General features: G+C 50.1%; 1 protein-coding gene and 1 long non-coding RNA gene across 6 annotated transcripts in view; one reads left to right on the top strand and one right to left on the bottom strand.

Annotated features, from left to right (window-relative positions):
• The window catches only part of LOC127473698 (uncharacterized), a 901,041-nt gene that overhangs the window by 605,772 nt on the left and 275,929 nt on the right, over window positions 1-19,340 (top strand). The window lies entirely within an intron of this gene.
• The window catches only part of SH3PXD2B (SH3 and PX domains 2B), a 69,377-nt gene that overhangs the window by 7,995 nt on the left and 42,042 nt on the right, over window positions 1-19,340 (bottom strand). The window contains exons 6-10 of one of the 2 annotated variants that reach the window (XM_051793554.1): window positions 10,005-10,030; window positions 4,205-4,339; window positions 2,613-2,717; window positions 1,843-1,926; window positions 486-603 (exon numbers count right to left, since the gene is read on the bottom strand). In XM_051793554.1, the coding sequence (XP_051649514.1) occupies window positions 486-603; window positions 1,843-1,926; window positions 2,613-2,717; window positions 4,205-4,339; window positions 10,005-10,030 (468 nt within the window). The remainder of the gene's footprint in view (window positions 1-485; window positions 604-1,842; window positions 1,927-2,612; window positions 2,718-4,204; window positions 4,340-10,004; window positions 10,031-19,340) is intronic. The other variant, XM_051793556.1, reaches the window with a different exon arrangement.

The following is a 19,340-nucleotide window of genomic DNA, read 5'->3' as shown; positions in this document are numbered from 1 at the left end:
TGCTGGACCACAGATGAGAAAATGAGCTTCCAGCAGAAAACAACTATCAGCTCAGGATGGTCTGGAGCCTTTGGCCTCAGCATACCCTGCATGCAGCAGACCTGGCCCAGATAATGGCCCTTCTCTGCAGGAGCATCTGAACAGAGCCAGAGGATCCAGCCTGCCTCTGGGACACTCGCTGGTTTTCCCATCAGCAGGACATGATGTAACATTCTCACACCAGTTCTCTTTGCACTGCTGGGGCATGTGATGCTGTGACACAGTCCACCTCCCAGCACAGGAAATCAGGGGATTTTAAAGATTCTCAACCAAAGCTGTGCTTGAATATCAACTGGTCTTTGTAGGGATGGAGAGAAATAAGTTCTGGTACTCTGCCCTCCCCAGCACCCCAGACTTGTCCTTGGGTACATCCCACACGCATTGGGTCTCTGCTTTGCACAGCCCCAGCTGCAGTGCCAGGGAAGAGCAAGAGGTAGGGACAGTACCTGATTTTCCACCAGCCCTCCAGGTTTTTCTGGATCACCACCACCACAGCTCCCTTGTCCAGGTTCATTTCATCCTGGTCCCTTGCAGTGTAGGGGTAAATAACAGTGTACTTCTCCTCTGTTGGAAAGAAAGCACAGTTTCATGAGATACTGTTTCATGGAAACCTGGGCTCAGTTGAAAAATGGTTATAAAGTGCTTTAATAAATGATAATTCTTGTTGTAATTTAGGTGCAAACACACAGAGATACACAACCATTCTGAAGAGAAATGACAGTGAAATATATTTCAAAACAAACACAGCTGCATTTGGAAATGTAAACTTTGGAGAGCAAAACAGTTCCTCCTCTCCCTTAGGACTAAAGACTGCCTTTTTACAGCTTGTCACAGAAGCTCTTCCATGCGTCCATTTCAGTTCAAATTTCTTTCACAAAGCTTTTAAAGAAAAACTGTCCCCTATAAGGGGAAAGAAATCCCATGGGCATCAGGGAGCAACTCCTCACACACAGCTCTCAAACCAGTCTACAGCAGCAGGTCTACAGGCATTTCCCTGTTCAACAGCTCCATCTCCAAGACATTGGTCAAAGCCATGTGTGGAGGCTGGAGAAGAGTCTGATGTTCTGTCCATCAGACCAAAGGATGTTAAGCAGGGATATGGATGTTCTTCCCTTCAGGAGGAAGGGAAAACATTCTAACAACCATGCAGACAATATGTCAGACAAACAGAACCATCCATCCACCCCTCTCCCTCACCTTGTCCTGTCCTCTCTGGAAGAAACACAGGAAAATAACTACCTGTGCTTAAGCTGTGCCACAATAGGGTGGAGGCCACCTGGGGAAAAATTTGCCTCCAAAATCCACACCTGGACATTCATATATCCCCACCATGCAGGTTTCCTGGATTTTTCTTCTGTGAGGAGCCACAGCTCTGGAAGGGTCTGATTTCCCACCCACTTCATGTGAAGGAGTCAAAGAGGAGAATGTCCTGTCACATCCAGCAAGACCAAGCTAGTTCTTCTCCTCCTGACCCCACCTGAGGCACCAATCCCAGGCCAGGGCTCAAAGTTACTTTTACAGGAACTGAGGCAGCAGTTGGAAGAAGTCTGTGTACATGTGCTGGGGGAAAGCAGAAACTCCAGTCTCTGAATCCAAAACAAGCCTCAAATTGTGAGAAGGAACAGCTGATAGAGGAAAGGGATGTGGACACGAGTAGGCCTCATGGAAGGATGAGGAGCAGGTATGGCACACACTGTGGCCTGACACAAGCAGGGCTCATCACATGCAAAGCAAACAAACATGCACACAACAAGGCTCCAAGCACAAAACATGGGCAGCCAAGAAAGTCTCTGTGAAGTCCACCTTGACCCCATCCACTGGTGTACAAGTCCCCAAGAGTCCGACGGCGGCCAACGTGCCTGGGCAGAGACCAGTATCTCCATGGGACTGGGAAGAGCATGTTGGGGAAGCAGGAGAAGGACAAGAGAGGATGTGAGGAGGTAACACTTCAGGTCCAAGAAGAGACAGGGCTGGCACCAGAGAGTGGTACAGAGACTGTTCTCACCTGGAGCCCTCTGGGGCCCTTCCCCAGTCTGAGCCCCCCTCCCACCTCTGCCTGCCCAGAGGAGGGGCTGAGCCAGCTACTGCACTGCTTTGAGCACACAGCAGTCACCACAAAGGATGTGCTCTCCAGGGACATTTCAGATTTGCTTTAAGAAAAGGCTGCAACCTTGCTATTCCCATAACGTGAGCTCAGGCGTGCTCTTTGTTCTGCATGTGTTGAAGACACATGATTTGTTCAAGGACCTGGGCTTTGCTCCTCCTCCAGTGCAGGTAAAAGCTCCCTGGGGCCTAGAGGAGGCACTAAGGTGGCAGGAGTGAGCATTCCCTGGAGGTGCCACCTTCAGCCCCTTCTGTGGGGGAGCAGGGATGCCATCGGTCACACTGCCAGTACCCAGCTGCCCCACTCCTGCTGCAGCACTGGAGCTGCTGAGCAGGCAGGACCATTCCGGGCAGCACATGTGGGTTTGTCCTTTCCCTGCCCAGTTCAGGGAGGGTGATGCAGTACTGCCAGGAGCTCTAAGTAGTTGAACAGGAAGAAGCTGGGGTAGATGCCTCCAGTAGCTTCTTACCTTCATCAGGCTGCATTGAGAACTCATCCTGGACTCCATCCTGAGCCTCCAGGCAGGTCGCCGGCACCCAGCCTTGCTCTTCCAATGTGCTCACAAACCACCACCCTGAGAATAAAAAACCAGCAGGTGGCTCAGCCAAGGGCTCACACCAGCCAGAAAATCTCTTCCCTCTCCAAACCACGAGTGTGGGGGGCTGTGACCTCTCCTTGCTGCCTGCATGGGAAGCTGGGGTGGCCCCAAAGCAACAGAGCCAAGCACTATCTGAAAGGGACCACAGACAGGAGCATGGGACAACTGCAGCTCAATGACATGGAAATGTACAATTCTCTCCCCAGGAAAAACAGGAGAGGCTCTCAGAGATTAATGTCTCCAGCCACCACATTTGCTCTACCTTTTTTTCCCCCTTCATGGTTCATTTTCCCTCAGTCTGGGTCAGCAAGTCCAGGCTAATTAGCAGAGATGAATACCCTGTCTGTGAATCGATAGCTGGCTCCTGCTGTGCTCGCCTTCTTTACATTTGTGGAAACAGCAAAATTGAAAAGCCACGAGCAACTGCAGGATTAAAACATGAGCTCTCCCAGTGGAAACCCAGCCAGCTCCACAGTGGCCACAAGCAATTCTGGGCCACCCTGTGTGCCCAATCAAAATAAGTATGTGCTCCTCAGTTATTAAAAGCACAAGCTATTTGTGTCTTCAGGGGAAAAAAATAAAGACTGAGTATTATCCTCAGAACCTCACCAGTGAGTCATTTAGAAAAACAACTAGATTGTTGGGGAGGGAATCAGCTACCTGCATGGGAGGGAAAATCAAGGCTGACCTTTGATAAATAAATTATTTTTCATTGCTTTTGAACTGGCTGTGCTAATAGGTTTCATTTGCTTGAGGGTAGCTTTAATTTTTCTCATTCTCAAACACAGCTGCTGGTGCAACTGATCCTCCAGGGACCAGTTTTCCAGAATTTAAAAATCTATTTTCATGATTTAACTCCCCCCCCCCCCCGCCCAAGCAACTTCTGTAAACTTCAGGGAATGAATTCCCCTTTTCAACAAACTACGGAATTTGGGCCCATGACCTGACTAGATCCCTTTGCAGAGGTTAAGAGCAAGTTTAAGTTTTGAAGCAAGCGAATAGCTCGGCTGCCTGCCCCGCTGTGTTCGGAGGCAGGAATTGTGAATGCACAATGGGGGCTTTCATGGGCACCATGAGAGTCTCCCCCTCTGTCAATAAAACAAGCCTGCCAAGTTCGGGAATGGCTTTTTGTCCTCAGGACCCATCGGCCAAGTTTTTCAGCACAAAGAAGCACAAAGTAGAGACTGAAGAAGATGGACGGTGCCTGGTGCTCAGCACATGGATAGTCAGACCCTTCCCTTAGAGACAGCTCTGAAGTCTTGTCCGCACTCCTACAGACCAAAGCTTCTTCCTCCACATCCCACCTCAGCTCATCATCCAAGGACACCCCTGCGAGGAACCTGGAGGCTGTTTCGTTTAAGGCCCTATTAGGAAAACACTGAGAGTACAGGATTGCTATTCCTACCCCTGCTCTGTGACACAGAGCAGACCCAAAGCCCTCTGCCAAGCCAAACTCTCTGTACCTGATTCGTTCTTCTCAATGATATCCACCAACTGGCCCACGCACAAGCTGATCTCGGAGCTCTCCTGCTTCTGGTAGTCCGCCACCACGACATACTGCTCCAGCACCAAGGGGTCGACCGAGGCAGAGTCAGCTCCTGCACAGGGGGGACAAGAACCGACCCGTGTGCCAGGGTCAGCACAGGCCACCGCTCCCGAGCACCTGCTGGCCTGCGAGCAGCTCCAGGACACCCCGGGGACCCCAGCGTGAGAGACGTGAGCCAGAGGCTTGGGCACAGTGAGGAGGAGAGAGATCAAACCAGCAGCCAGGTGAGATGGGTACAGCCAGGTGAGACCTTTTGCTTGCTGCCCACTTTCCTGCTCACCAACAGAGCCATCCAAGCAACCTCACCACCACCAGAGATGCTCACAGCAGCCTGGACCTGCTTTCAGAGACTGAGGGGGTTTGGGGGACCTTCCTGTGCACTGGCACCAGCTGCCCCAATGCATGGACCAGCTCTGACCCCAGCTCAAAACACTCAAACTGCAGTGGGTTCTGCTGGGCTAAAGAGTAGAAGGTGGAAGGTGTGTGTAGGGCAGAGCAGCATCCTCTGTCCTCATCGCCCTGGGGTATTCAGACACCTCGGTTTGCTCTGCTCTCTGCCCGGCTCCTCCTGCTGCAGATCCAAATTTCGTGTCAGAAAAAGAAAAAAAACAGGCCAAGGAGGAGTGAACTGGCAGGACGCACCGGGAACAAAGCCTTCCTGTGTCCAGAAGGAGGCCGACACCGGAGGAGAGCCGGGGGAGAGTCGGGGGCGGCCGGATCGCCGGGTGCGGAGCCGGGCCGGCGGCAGGTGGCACTGCGGGATAAGATCGGGATACCGGGAGCACTGCGGGATACGGCGGGACACGGGGAGCACTGCGGGATAACCCTGGGATAACGGGTACACAGCGGGATACGGTGAAAGATCTTTCCTATGGGGGAACCTATTGTAGGGCATAGGTTCCTCCATAGGAAACCTATGGGGCCATACTCATCCCAAAAGGGTATGAGTAGAGATGGACAAGATCTAGCAAGTCTTCAGGATTCCTAGGATGCTGCCTCACAGAGAAGTTCTTCTGTGCACAAGGCACAATCTCTCCAGCTGGTTCTGAGAAAGAGACCACAACCAAGATTTAAATGAACAATGTGTTTTCGAGACATCTTCCTATTTAAAGGAAGAGGAGGCAAATTGTCTGTGTTAATCTGCTATAAACAGCACTCTGCAGAGCTCCAGGTGAGCTGGCCAAGTGCAGAAGATCTGTTACTGCTAAAGAAAGCTTCCTCCATACCAAACCCCAGAGGTGGGGCACCAGACAGAATTAAAAATAGCCCTCTAAAGTGAATGGTGGATGCCAGGACTATCTGTTCTACTAGCTCAATTAAAGGTTTGTATTTAAAGTGATCTGAGGATCTACCCAGCCCTTGAGAGAAGAATAACAGCTATAGGAAGAGATAAGTACTCTCCTTTCTGCCTCCTTTGCTGTAATTACACCCGTTTCTCTGAGGCTATTTGTAGTTTCAGCAGCCAATTCTGGATCCTCCAATGTACCTATTAAACCAGCAACAAAAGTGGTAAACTGAGCTTGGAGGAAGAAGTAGGTGGTAATTTCAGGAGCATCTTCACCTGGCATAATCGTCCTCAACCACAAAAATACACACTACAGTTAACAACAACATCCTGTATATGGACAGACTTGGGTTTCTCAAAAATAGCAGTGGTGTAAAGCTTCCCAGCTAAGATGGCAGACAGCACTAAAGCTCTGCACCTGGGGAGGGGAGGAAGGATTAGTACAGTCCCACAGGAGAGTGAGTTTTGCAGACAGCTCAGGCAGGGGCACAGACTGTGCATCCTCAACACTCTCCACTTGTGAGACTGACACAAACGTGGCTAGAGAAGGGATGTGCCAAAAGACCACTGAGGCCCCTGGACTGGACTTGCAGAACTGATGCTTGCTGCGGATGCAGCAGAGCCACTGGTGAGATGCTCAGCACATCCCAGAACCAACCCAAGGGCTGCTCAGTGCAGTGACCTTGCTCTCAAGGCATGTTGCAGATGGGTCAGCCCAAAAATCGTTGCAGGTTTTGTTTGACCAGAGACTTGGTCATTCATCCAAGTGTTGATATGTACAAAGCCAGCAGGAAATTTCACAGATACGGGATTGCTTGTGACATTTCCAGATTTTCCACTTTCTGGCTTTGCAAGGGCCAAAAGTGAGGACTTTGAGAGCTTGGACGCTGGTACCTCCAGAGGGGAAAAAAAAGCTCAGGACTGAAATCAGGGGGTACAGGTATTTGGTTTTGAAACCTGCCCTTGCTGTACACTCCAGCCCTTGCCTAATTCATCTTCCAAAGATGTCATACTTTGGATAAAGTTTCTTCTTCCCACTCCTCTGTGCTGATCAGACCCAGAGTTCTCAGGACAGCCCCTCTTCTCTCAGACCTGAGGAGTTTGTGAAGATCAGTACCACAAGTGACTTTCTCACCACTCTCATGTGAAATGGGCACTGGATGCTGCACTGTACTCTTTGCAAACCCTCTCATTTCTTCGGGGATTTTTCCAGAACTGGAAAATAATAACATGGGAATATCATTCACCAGTGGATTTTCAGAAAGGTCCCTTATGGCTGCTGTAGGATTTGAGGGCTGTGTTTTCACTGCTTCTCATCAGACTGAATACTGTGGTTTGGGGTCCCTCTGCCATTGCAGCCACACTACATAGCACAACAAAAAAGACATGGCCACATAAGAAAGCATCTAACACAAAACTGGCAGCAGGGTATTTGAGGTTTCTGCCAGCCTCCTTGAGCAGCTCCAACCAAATATAAACTCTGGAGACAGTTTCAGGATCCCCTGCACTAAGTCAGTGCTGCAACAAACCCATGACTCTCCATCTGTGCTTTCTGTTCAACTGTGAGATGAGGAGAGAACAGAAACGCCTTGGGGACTGATATGATGACTACTTTTAGATGTACCTAAATCAGTGGCCAAGTCAGTCTTCAGAATCCCAGAGACTGAGGGATAACCTGCCCCTCTCAAGCTGCAGGTTGAACAGAGACCAGGCCCACACCTGAGGCTCACAGACATGTGGGATTACAAACACTGGTAAAAAACCTCACCGAAGAAAGCAGATGTTATTACCAATGCTCACATACACCGTGCCCTCCTCTACACAGCAAATGTCACCTGAGTCTCTTGGTCACCACAGGAGGCTGAGGGCAGGCAGCACTCTAACCCACTTCGCATCCCAGTGTTTGCTTAAATCCAATTTCCAAACAGGGCTTGCTGCTGGCAGGAGTTCAGAGTTCTTTCCAACACCCTCCTCAAGAGCAGTTCACCCCTTCTCTGGCAATGCTGGGAGAAATAAGCAATTGGGAAACTGCTTATTAGAAAATTCTCATGATTTTTGTTTGTTAGCAGCTATTGGATGACCCCTCCTCAGGGAGATCCTGGATTAGCGTTCTTTTGTGCCTTGCTGCATATTTGTTACCTCAGAGCAGGGCTGGCTTGAGGACCTGATGAATCTCCTCAAGGTATATGAGGAACTGGGGTGACAGCAGCAGAACCAAACTCTGTTTCTGCTGCCAGAAAATGCAAGAGAGTGAGAGGAGTCTCTGAACATGTCTGGCATGAGGCATCAACCGTTCCTGCAAGCAAACACCTTTCCCTGATGGCTCCTGCACATATGCCAGCTGCCATGGGCAGAACTTCACATCCTGCCCTGCCAGAGCAGGCTCTGGCTTGGCTGTTATCCAAACTCTTACCATTCTCTCCCTCTCAATATTGTCAAGTGAACAGCATCCCAAAGAGTGTTTTCTCTTTGACCTCAGCAACATCCCTGTGACCCTTACAAACTCACCATGCCAAAGGGATGGCAGAGTGAAGCTGTCTATGAATGCAGTGGGAAGGCAGGATGAAGTTGTTTACATGAGCAGGAGAAAAGTTCCTGCTTCTTTAACAGCCAGTGTCCTTAAATTGAATTTTGCCCTCAAAGAACTGAGTTAGGCAGCAGAAATTTTCTTCCTCTTCTTCTCAACCCTAGAGAGGCCTTCTCTTCTCTTGCCTATGTAAATGAACAGAAGTAAAAGTGATCTAAGCCCATATTGATCTCATAGGGAAACACAACACTCTTCCCTTACTCACCAAATGTTCCTGCTGAGGCAGCACACAAGAGAAGGTTTCAAGATGAGGGAGACTGTATCTTTGTTTTACATTTGTTTCATCAAAACAGGAGAAGGAAAATATTTGCAGTCTTTTTTTGTTCCCACCCACAGCCAGATGCTTCTCTCTGCCTCCAAAGCTAGGTGAAGATTCACTTCAGAACAAGAAAGCCAGTACTGCAGTCTGTGCTTGCAAATGGCCCATGAGAGCTTTAAAATGACCATCCCAATGTCCTGCTTTGACAGAGAGCAGTCAGAGTTTGAGGAGAAAATGTTGTCCAAAGATTTAACCCCATTCGTAAAACCCCGTTAGTCCATCAAGAGAGCACCCAACTATGACCTGCCTGTGAGAACAGACCAAAACCAGGAGCCACTGTTCAAGTCAACAACATCAGAGCTTTCCACGTGCATCCTCCTACAGCTAGTCTCAGTTAAGACACTGGGACATCATAAGCTCTTGAAGGAGGGATGACCTGCAGCTCCAGTGGAAAAAAAGCGGAAACAAGTCTTTGAGTCTCCCCTGTACTTCTTCTCTCTCCTCCAAGAGGAACCCACTCATCTACAGGTGAATTTGCTTACACAGCTTATGGCAGTGCCAACTCTCTGGCCAAAATCCTTTCCACCACCTATTTCAGAAGAATCTCCATCCAGCCAAGGCACAGAACTTCTTTCCCAAGGAACCTCACACTATTTTTAAATCTGCAGCTTCAGAAAGATGCCTCCTTAATCCACAGATCAAAGGCTCATCCACTCCTCTCTCCTTCTCCTCTCTATAGGCTAAAATACACCAACTAGGGTTTATTTCAGAGATGTTTCCCTCTATGAGGAGCAGGGGTAAAGTATCCCAGCCCCAACTCTCTTCCCAAAGCCAGTGCCATCACAAAGCAGGACCTATTGCTGCATCGGGAGACTTTCCACCTCACACTGATCACAAGGCAGCTCAGACATTCCTCTGGATTTTTGAAATTTTGCATCCCCATCCCTGCAGACCTTCACCTAGGACCTGTGGCACATCCCCTGCACCAAGAGCCAAGCCCCAGCCCCAGCCCGCTGGACCTCGGCTCCGCTACTGCCCCGTGTCCACCAGCCACCACAGAAAGCTACCAGGGATGTGACAGCCTCTTGCAAGGGTCTTGCCCACCCAGCCTGAGCAGGTGTCCCCCCAGAGAAAGGCAAAGCAAGAGCAAGGGCCGGGCAGCGAGCAGCTGTTAGTACCTCTCTGCAGGAAAGAGGCCGTTCTCTGGATAAACCCTGATGAGGAACAAAACGAACGGGAGACAAGGCATGAGGCGGGGAGGGAAATGAACCTGGGGGCGGCAGCAATGGTGGCAACAGCTCAATTAATGATTGAAAGGGGAGGCCAGCACAGTGTGGAGAGCTGTGGGCATCTAACCCACCTTTGGGAGCGCCACGGGAGGCACAGGGGACATGGGATCAGGACTTGGAGGCTGCAGTGAAATCCCAGGTGGATGGAGGGGACACACTGTGCTGGGAAGTCCCACAGGGGAGCAAAGCAGGGGTTTGTCTTGCCATGGGGCCAGGCCCTTGCCCTGCTCCAGGAGACCACAGCTGTGGGTGAAAGGAGGAGTTGGTGTAACCAGCAGAGAGGAAAGGAGTCCTTACCAGACCTCTTCTTTCCAATGGGCTCCCTGAAAAAGAGAAGGAAGAACATCAGCAGAGGGATGGGGCAATTGGGTTGTTGGTCAAGTGACAAACCACCCAGGAAAGCACAGCAGTGCTTGGCCCTGGTGGGGCCACTGACCTTCCTCAACCAGCTAATGTCTCCACGGGTGACATGGGGCACCACCCACCCTGCAAAGCCCATCTCTCCCCTCCTTTCATTTAGTAATTTAATGTTTTGTCTTTCCCAGGGGAAGCCTGGGTTTCTGGCCTGGCCTCCTTGGTGGCTTGGTCTGACAGCTACAACTCCCACCATGTCACTTGGTGAAGGTGGGTGGATTGGGATGATAAGGCAGCAGTCAGGAGCTAGGGAAGCCAAAACCCCCAAAACTGCTCCCAGCACAAACCACAGCTCCCACAGAAGTGGGTGCCAGTTTGAAAACAGACAAAGAGGGAAATACTAGAGTTCCTCCATGTCCCATGCTTCTCTCAGGGACAAGGTTGGGGAGTGGAGGGAAAGGGGAAATCATTTATACCCCAAAACAGGACAAGTCATTAAAGTGTTGTTGAAAGGATGAACACCAGGGCTGTGCAGCCTTCAGGACAGAGCAAGCAGGAGCTATTGGTGGTTGTGAGGAGGCAATGGGGGAGCTTCAGCCCAAGTCCTCTCACTTTGGCTGGCCCGCTGACCGCACCACTGATGAGATGGCTTAGAAACTACTGGTCCTGGGTCCCTTCTCTGATCTGAATGTTGCCAAGAAACATGGTTGCTGAACAGCCTCAAACCCAGGGCACAAACACAACTCTGCAGGCACAATGAAATCCAAACCAAGGAAAATATGGGCCCAGAAAAACCTAAAAAACCTCCGAGTAACAAACTAAGACACCCAACCAGCCTGAAATCCAAACAAATGGACCAGCCCTGTTCCCAGCTCAGCCACAGCAGTCCATGCTGCCACAAAAGGGCTCTCACATAATTCACCACTCTGGCCTCAAAATGCTGTGGTAGCGTGGGTTGATGGTTACCAGTTCCCTCTTCACTTACAGAAGACATTGCTTTCCCCACTCCTCAGACTCACACGTGTGAATGGTCAAGACCATCTGACCAAGGCAAAATATTCTGGTACCAGGAGATAATACATTGATTCTTGTTACTTCCAGGAGCAGTAACAAGCACAGAGCAGGGACTAGAGTTTCCAAGGAGGAAAACATTCACCTGGTGGTAAGAGGACTCTCCTCAGACTTTGAACTGCCTGACCACTGCTTGGAAAATTGGCTGGACCACCCCAGATGGACTGCAGGAGCCCCTTCATCTGCTTATCATGTCCACTGGCAAAACTCTCCCTCCCTCCCTGTTTTCAGGCTATGCAGAGAAATCCCTCCATGCTCAGTGAGAAAGCCAGAGTTGGGCTATGCTTCATTCTCTTTCAAGCTTACCTGCATTTTTAGACTGTAATTAGCTGTAGTCATTTTATTCCCCTAGAGTCACAGGGTGATGTGGGGACTTGGCTGCCTTTAGGGCTCACCCATCCTGGGAATGTGTTCTGCTGGCAATGCCTTCTCCTCCCAGTCCCTCTCTCCCTCTGCACCTTAAACCTCTGGTACTCATCCATGGAGGTATCAATAAAATTAAACGAAATGCAATGAAGTTGGACCAGAAACAAATGGGACATTGTTACCTAGAAACTGTAGATTGTTGAGTTCAGAGATCACAGACTGTGCAAAGACCTGAATGCCATGTCCCAGGTACAGAGACCAATGGAGGAATCTACTGGACAGAGCATCCCAAAGACTCTCTATTTCTACAGAGAGACTGCATTGCAGAACTAAATTAAAGTTTATTAATAAGCCCCATTAAATTCATCCCAGTTCAATGGTACAGCAGGGAAGGGAGGCAAAGCAAGGCCAGATGAACCCACTGGAGATCAGCAGGTGGGCATGGCACCCTCATGCTGACTGCAGGGTGCTGATGGAAATAACTGTTGTTTTTCCCCTGCCTTCTGCTAAACCTATTACTGTAACTCATCCCCCTGTTTCCTTTCACCGGCTGCTCCGTCTGAGTGAGGGGGCAAGGAAGGAGCTGCAATTTCACTTTGCTGCTGGGTTGTTCCTGGCAGGGTTACAAAGAGCTGCAGGTCTGAAGACCAGCAGCCTCAGCCCACCACCTCAGAGAGGACAAGAGCTCAGACAAGACAGGAAACAGCAATAAACTCCCGGCAGCATCTCCTCCTCCCCGATCCCAGTGGACCAGAGAAAGTCACACACCAGAGCTTGCAGGCACGGCTTCCTGGAAACTGGAGGCTCCAGAAGAAGGGAAGGAAAGGCCACTTTGCCTTCCACTGTAAAACTCATTTAGCTCCAACCCCCACACCAGCCAGGCTGTGCAGATGAATCAGCAGCCACAGCACAATTACAAGGCACCAATACACAGCTATGGCTGTGTGCCACCAACCAGCCCCACAGAGCTTCCCAGGTGCTAAAACTCAGGAATGGTTCTCCAGCTGCTTCCCATAACATTCCCACTGATGGCAAGGGTTCCTATGTGCCTGGAGTCTCACTTAAAGCTCTGAGCCAACAGGACAGTCTCAGTGGGCCCAGTTCAGTGTCCTTCAAGAACCTAATAATCCCCTGGAGCAATCCTGAAAGGAAACTTCTCCACATGGAGAACTCTTAGCACCAATTAATACTCCTCATGGCACTTTTTTTTTTCTTTTTAGAAAAAGAGGGTCAGGTTTCTCAAGCATCTTCTCTAGTGTATCAGACAGCATCCCTCTGGATCCAGTGATGGGAAGAAGTGAGGTGGGGAGCACAAGGGTTCAGCAAGGGTGTGAGGCAAAGTGGAGAGCCTGGGAGGCAGGTTGAGAACAAACACAAAGATTTTGTTCTTCAACAATATGTAAGTGAACTGTTAAACTATTTACTGCAGGATGCTGGGGACACTGAAAGTCTGCATGGTCTTACAGGGTCATAATTCAGGCAAGAAATGTTAATTAAGTCATTAATTATAAAACCAGGTAAACCCTAAAGGCTAGAACAGTGATGAAGAAGAGTTGTTACAGGCTTGCTTGGCTTTAAACTCTTTTCTAAGGCATGTTTGGTGGCTGCTAGGCCAGGAAGGGCCCTGAGCTGCAGGTGGCCCTGAGGCTGCCATGTAGAAAAGCCCACCTTGCAGCGGGACTCACGAGAGGAAGGTGCCCCAACATGTGGCTCAGGGACCTCAGCACCATCCCTGATGCCCCACAGCCCTGGCCTCAGTGAGCTCATGGAATAGGTGAAGGACAGTGGAACACTAACAGAAGGAAAATAACTCCAGCTGCTGCAAAACCACACAGGAGCCACATCAAGATGAGATGGATCTGAGGTCAGCATTCCCAGAAAACATCTCCCGCATAAAAAAACCCTCTCTTAGTAAAGAAAAAATTCCTTCTGGAATACAGTAAGGTTACCAAAATAGCTATCAGGAGGTAGTTCATCTTCTAAGTATTCAGCAAGCTTGGAGATATTAGAAAAATTTATGCAGGCAAGAGAGACTGAGAAATGGGGGTACAGCAGAGCTCTTGTTTGGGAGAACTGATGTTTAGCAAACGCTCCAGTGAGCTCTGAATGGAGCCCCTGTCCCCACACTCCAGTGCCAGGGCTGCCCCTGTGTTTAACCACTGGAGAATCAGCCAAGCTGAGCCCTCAGGCTCAGAAACCTGCTCTGTTAGCACAGAAAACCAAGTGCTCTGCCCATGCAACTGGCACAAAGCGTATTTTTGCAGAATGGATTCAACCCCTCTGATATTTCTGTCTGTTGTCATCTAGGAAAGATAGTTCTCAGCAGAAAGGGAAGGAGATGGCTATTTTGGAGCTGAGATCCTGGTGAATCTGCACGTAGGCATCAGGAGAACTGTGAAACAAACAGTTCAGTACACAAGCAGGGCATGACCCAAAAGCCACAAGCCAGCAAGTATCCAAACCAAAAGCCATCAATGCATGGATCTCTAGTTGACCAGCAAAAGCTCCTGGAATGGCTTCCTCCATGGGGCAGTCACTCCATCCTGGAGTAGGGACCTGAGCCTCCTCTTCTTCTAGTTCATGCCCCTATTACTCCCCAAACACCACACAAAGGTGACAAGGAAAACTTTTGCTCCTGGCACAGCTCAACTACAAGGAAAGGTAAGCACACAAAAAGCTACAGGGAAGCAGGAAGAAAAGAGATTTGCTTAAGGAAGATACTGGCTACAAGTCTGCACTTCCAATTTATGGAAACGAGGAAAAGGAACAGATTTTCTCCCTGTTTTAATGATGGAAATATGCTTTTGTCAATCATCCTCTTCCGACACTTTGGACCAAACACAAATCTTTTACCCACAGTGGCTGCCAGTACTATGGTCCTAAGCAGGACCTTTCATAGAATCACAAAATGGTTTGGGTTGGAAGGGACCTTAAGGATCATCTCATTCCAACCCTCTGCCATGGGCAGGGACACCTTCCACTAGAACAGGTTGCTCCAAGCCCCATCCAACCTGGCCTTGAACACTTCCAGGGATGGGGCAGCCACAGCTTCTCTGGGCAACCTGTGCCAGGGCTCATCACCCTCACAGGAAAAAACTTCTTCCTAATATCCAATCTAAACCTACTCTCTGTCAGTTTGAAGCCATTCCCCCTTGTCCTGTCATTCCAGGCCCTTGTAAATAGTCTCTCTCCATCTTTCCTGTAGGCTCCCTTCAGGTACTGGGAGGCCACAATTAGGTCAGCCTGAAGCCTTCCTTCTCTTTTCCAGGCTGAACAAACACAGTTCTCTCAGCCTTTCCTCATAGGAGAGGTGCTCCATCCCTCTAAACATCTTGGTGGTTTCCTCTGGACTAGCTCCAACAGATCGATGTCCTTCCCCGTACGAGAGACAAGTTGGCCCAGTCAGATCACATCAGGCCTGAGACTCCTTTTAGCCCAGTTCTCCCTTCCCTGATTTATTGGGGCTGGTGCCTGCCCGGATTCCCTGTCAGTCTCCATGTGGGAAGCAATCTCCTACTGTGACTGCCAGTGCCACCCCCACATCACTGCACAGCACCAGGGCTTCGAGGGGTTACTGACAAAGTGAGGCTGCTGCAGGAATAACCTCATTAGCAGCACACCCTTTCCTCATCTGGTCAGCTCTCACCTCATTTCCAGGCACCTTCCAGCCCGGATGGCACAGGCAGCCCCCAGCACTGAGAGCCCTTTGCTGATTCAGCAGCAGCTGGGATTCAGCTGAACCCTGGGTCCTGCCCATCCCCTGCTCCCTCCAGTGATGCTTTCCCTGGCAGGGAGGAGCAGGGTTACTCCCTCTGCACTTGGTCCTCCACCCCAGCAAAGAAAACATACACAGCAGCAGAGCTGAACTGCCCTTGAAACGCCCCAAAATCCTCTCCCTCCAGCCACGGGCTGTTTGGCAGAAAGAGTAGGAAGGCATGTTATGGATGTGAGCTCAGAGGATACCCAGGCATATAGAAAGGAAGAAAATAGTTTTTAAAAGCTGTGCCTGTGCCCCCACTGGAAAAAAAAAAAAGGGTTCACAATCCAAAAGGTTCAAACCAGTAACTTTAAGTGTCTTATACCTGATGGGCTGCTCAACTACCAAAAATAAAATAATGAAAGATGCTTTAAATTCGAGAGGTTTCTCCTGTCACCAGCCTCTGGGAAGCTCCTCCAAGACGGCTCCTTCCCCACCAAATCCCACTTGTAACTGTGGGGAATGGTTAAATAACTACTCAGGAATATTAATAACTTATTAATAACTACTATTGTATTGTTTACTACAGAGTTAACCTGGGCTCCCTCATGTTGCACAGCCGAAATTCAGCTGGCGAGGAGAGTGAGCAGCTGAATGCCTTGACTCAGCAGTGGCTTTGTGCCCAGCCATTCAGACTTCCCCAGCCTTATTCCAGAAACTCTCTGCTGCGGTTAAAAACAGCTTCAAATTGAAAAAGGGCGGGTGGGAGGTAAGGGGGGTATGCACAGCAACTTCCCACCTCAACAGCCGGACATCCTGCTGTTGGTCAGACCTGCTGAGATATGTGGGGAGCAGGAATTTGATGACTCCTCTTCTTTGAAAATATAGGGATTCCATCCAACACTGAGGAGAAAAATCCCACATCCCCCCAGACTGCAACTTTCTGGAGATTTCTTTTTCCATAACCATTTCTCTTCTCCTTCTTCCCCTGCCCCCTTTGCATTGCTCAGTAGTCAGCTCTTCCAAATTTCCTCCAAATTCAGCCTCACTGACAAACCACTGGGCAGAAGCTGTTGAGTTATCCCAGTCCAGAGCTTGCTGGACAGGGATCCACATCACAAAAGCCACCAGTTGTCACTGCCAGTGGAAAAACTGCAATCTCTGTCTGCTTTCCTGTTTGAAGTGGTCTGTCCGGGCAGGAGTACACAGGAAAGTTGGGGATGAGGAAAGAGGGGATAGAGGAAGGGCTTCACTTCCCTCTTCCACCCTCCAACTGCTGGAGACTCCTGTCTCAACTCCACTTTTGGCTGTAATGTCCCACACAACTAGTAGTGATGGTGGAAGAAGGAGGCACAAAGTCAGTATTTGACCCTTTCCCTCTCCACAGGACAGGCTGGAGCTTGCAGAGCAGGCAAGAGATTGAGAAGGGCTGAGGAACTCAGCTTACAGGGATGGGATCCAGCAGTGACCTGTTTGTGTTGGTGCTCCCAACACCAGCACAGGGACACTGAAGGGAGCTGCACTGCAGGAAAGCAGAGAGCCCTGGCTTGGCCCAGAGAGAGCTCCAGTGCTGGGGAAAGCAGACACCACAGGGGCCTGGAGACAAATGCATGGGCTGTCCAACCTCCTCTTTCCTTTCCCAGACACTGCCAGATCCAAGGACTAAATTCACCCTTTGCAGCTAAATCAGAGCTCCACAGACTGCAGTCAGCTGTGGCCCCTGAAAGGGGTTTGACATCCTGGGGTGATGCAAGTCAGGGGGACCCTTACCCGCATCCCAGACAAAACAGCATTCAAAGGCACATCCATCAGCACTCAAAGGCACATCCCCTTCAGTGCCACCAGCTGCCACTCTTGTGGGCATGCTGGGACCAGAGGTGTCAACCAGGGAAGCCAAGGGAGAGGACAGAGAGCAGGAAGGCTCCCACCCATGGAGCCCTGAGAGCGGCTGCTTGGCTTGGCACCGAGCGTGCTGACCAGTCCTTTTACCCTCCCTCATTCCCGCCTTTCAACCACCCAACATAAAAATCTTCCCTTTTTTTTTTTTTCCCCACTCCGTTCATGGCCTGGCTCCCTTTCAAATTCCCGGAGAAAAGTATTTATCTGCTGGATGAATGATGACATCCGGCCAAACCCCAGACACGCCATCACGTCTGATCCAGCCCAGCCGTCTATCACAGCTCCCATCTCGTTATTGGTAACCTGGCGACCTGCCAGCACTCGGGGCTCAGGAACAGGCTCCCACCAATCTCTCCAGAGGAGAGAGAGTCAAGGACTTTTATTAATTAGCATTTTGTATTGTAGCTAATAAATACCCCTCTGGCATTCAGAATGGGATGAGGAACACAATAGAGATGTCCTTGAGATGCTGTAGCGTTTTGCTGCTGGAAGCAGACAGAAAAGAGCCACCCAGTAACTCCTTCTGTGTGCTGCAAGCTTGCCTGCCCTCCCTGGAGAGGAGCAGGCAAGGGGGAGGCATGACTACGACTGGATTCAGTGGTGCATCACCTGCTCGCCCACCAAGAACTGCAAAGGCTGAACACTCACACAACACAGAGTAGTTCTGCACCCAGGAGCTGCCAAGTGGTGCTATAGGATGCTGTGGGATGTCCCTGAGGATGGATCCCACAACACAAACATGTGCTTGGGATTTGGTTTCGGGCTGGTGCATCTGGCTCCCCTTGTTTCTGAGACCAAACCAGGGAGATGATGAGGGACATGGCTACAGCTTCAAACACAGCCAGGCACAGAGCTGCACCACTCTGGGGCTGCTGCTCAGCACCCATACATCTCCCTCCACATTGGAATATGCTCCTTGTTCTGGCCACAGCCCACACCCTGCCTGGTTTCTGGCTCAGCCTATTAGACAAAATAAAAGTGAGGAAAGTGGGTGCAAAACTGAAGCAGCCCTTAATTCCACTATGGATGAAGGTGCCTCAGCTACAAGCAGGTTCCAAAGCTGACTCCTATTGCAAAGCAGCTCACCACCCTCACTCAGGGCTCAAAGACCCATGCACAGGCAGCACCCCACATCCCAAAACAGCCCCAGGGGCTGTTAACCCCCATGATACCCTCCCCCTGATGTCCTTGGCAAACTCATCTTTCTCCTGTGTCTCTCGCTTGTCCCTGAGGTGACGCCTTCCCTGAGGGATGACCAATGGGGTGGAAGGTTAAGTGGTCAGCAATGGCTGGGCAGGATGGATGACGGCGTCAGCTGACAGCAAGCAATTAGTTAATGGGCTCTGGGGCCCTCAGACCAATCTCATCAGTGACCACGAGCTGCAGGAGGAATGATGACAGGCCAGGCAAAAAGTAACAGGAGCCAAAGGAGGAAAGCAGGGGTGGGGGAAGGGGGAATTGTGAGAAGGAACAAAAATAATCAAAAACCCAGAGAGAAGATACAGTCCACACAAGCATGATACTTAGCTGGAGACCTGACAGGCTCAGTCGCTTCTCAGAAGACAAAAACAAAATGCCTTTATCTACCTCCACACCCTTCCAATACAGAGTGCTGTCAAATCAATTTACTGCCTTTTCTCTCACAATTAATCAGGCCTCCTCCATTGCTCAAGCCCTGGTAGAGCCATGCACCGTGTCACATGCAGCATAAAAAGAGAGCAGCATAGCAGGAGATGGAGGCGGCTGCTCAGATTTATGCTGCTTGTGATTAGTAAGAGATGGGTGGCTCCTGGCCAAAGCAGCTCATAGTCACAAGACTTATAACCACACAGAGTTGCGTAAGGGACGCAAAATTCCCTGCAAATGTTCCTTGGTTTGCATGGAAAGGCTCCGGAGCATTGATATGGATGGGGCTCCTGGACCTGGCTAAGGGAAAGAGCCCTTCAAACAGGGCAGAGATCCTTAGTAACCATGTGAAATGAGGCTTTTCAGATTGACCATGTTTCTGAAACAGGTACTTGCGGGTAGGAAGTGGCTCAGGAGGAGACCAGCACTTCATGGGGTCCCAGAGAAGTGTTTCCACTTCCCCACTGGAGAAGGCTAAGACAGGAGTTGTCTGATTGGTCAGAGGTGTCCACCTTGAGCTGCACAGCCCATGCTCCCTCTCCAAGAAAGTCTCCTAATCCCAGATCTGTGACTTGTGGGGGAATAGTTGATGAACGTCAGACTCACAGATATCAACAAGT

This window comes from Manacus candei, unplaced genomic scaffold (genome assembly GCF_025592945.1).
Source record: "Manacus candei isolate 608988 ecotype Guabito, Panama unplaced genomic scaffold, ASM2559294v1 h1tg000037l, whole genome shotgun sequence".
Classification (NCBI taxonomy): domain Eukaryota; kingdom Metazoa; phylum Chordata; class Aves; order Passeriformes; family Pipridae; genus Manacus; species Manacus candei.
Note: the sequence above shows the minus strand (reverse complement) of the source record. Positions and strands in the feature narration are given on the sequence as shown.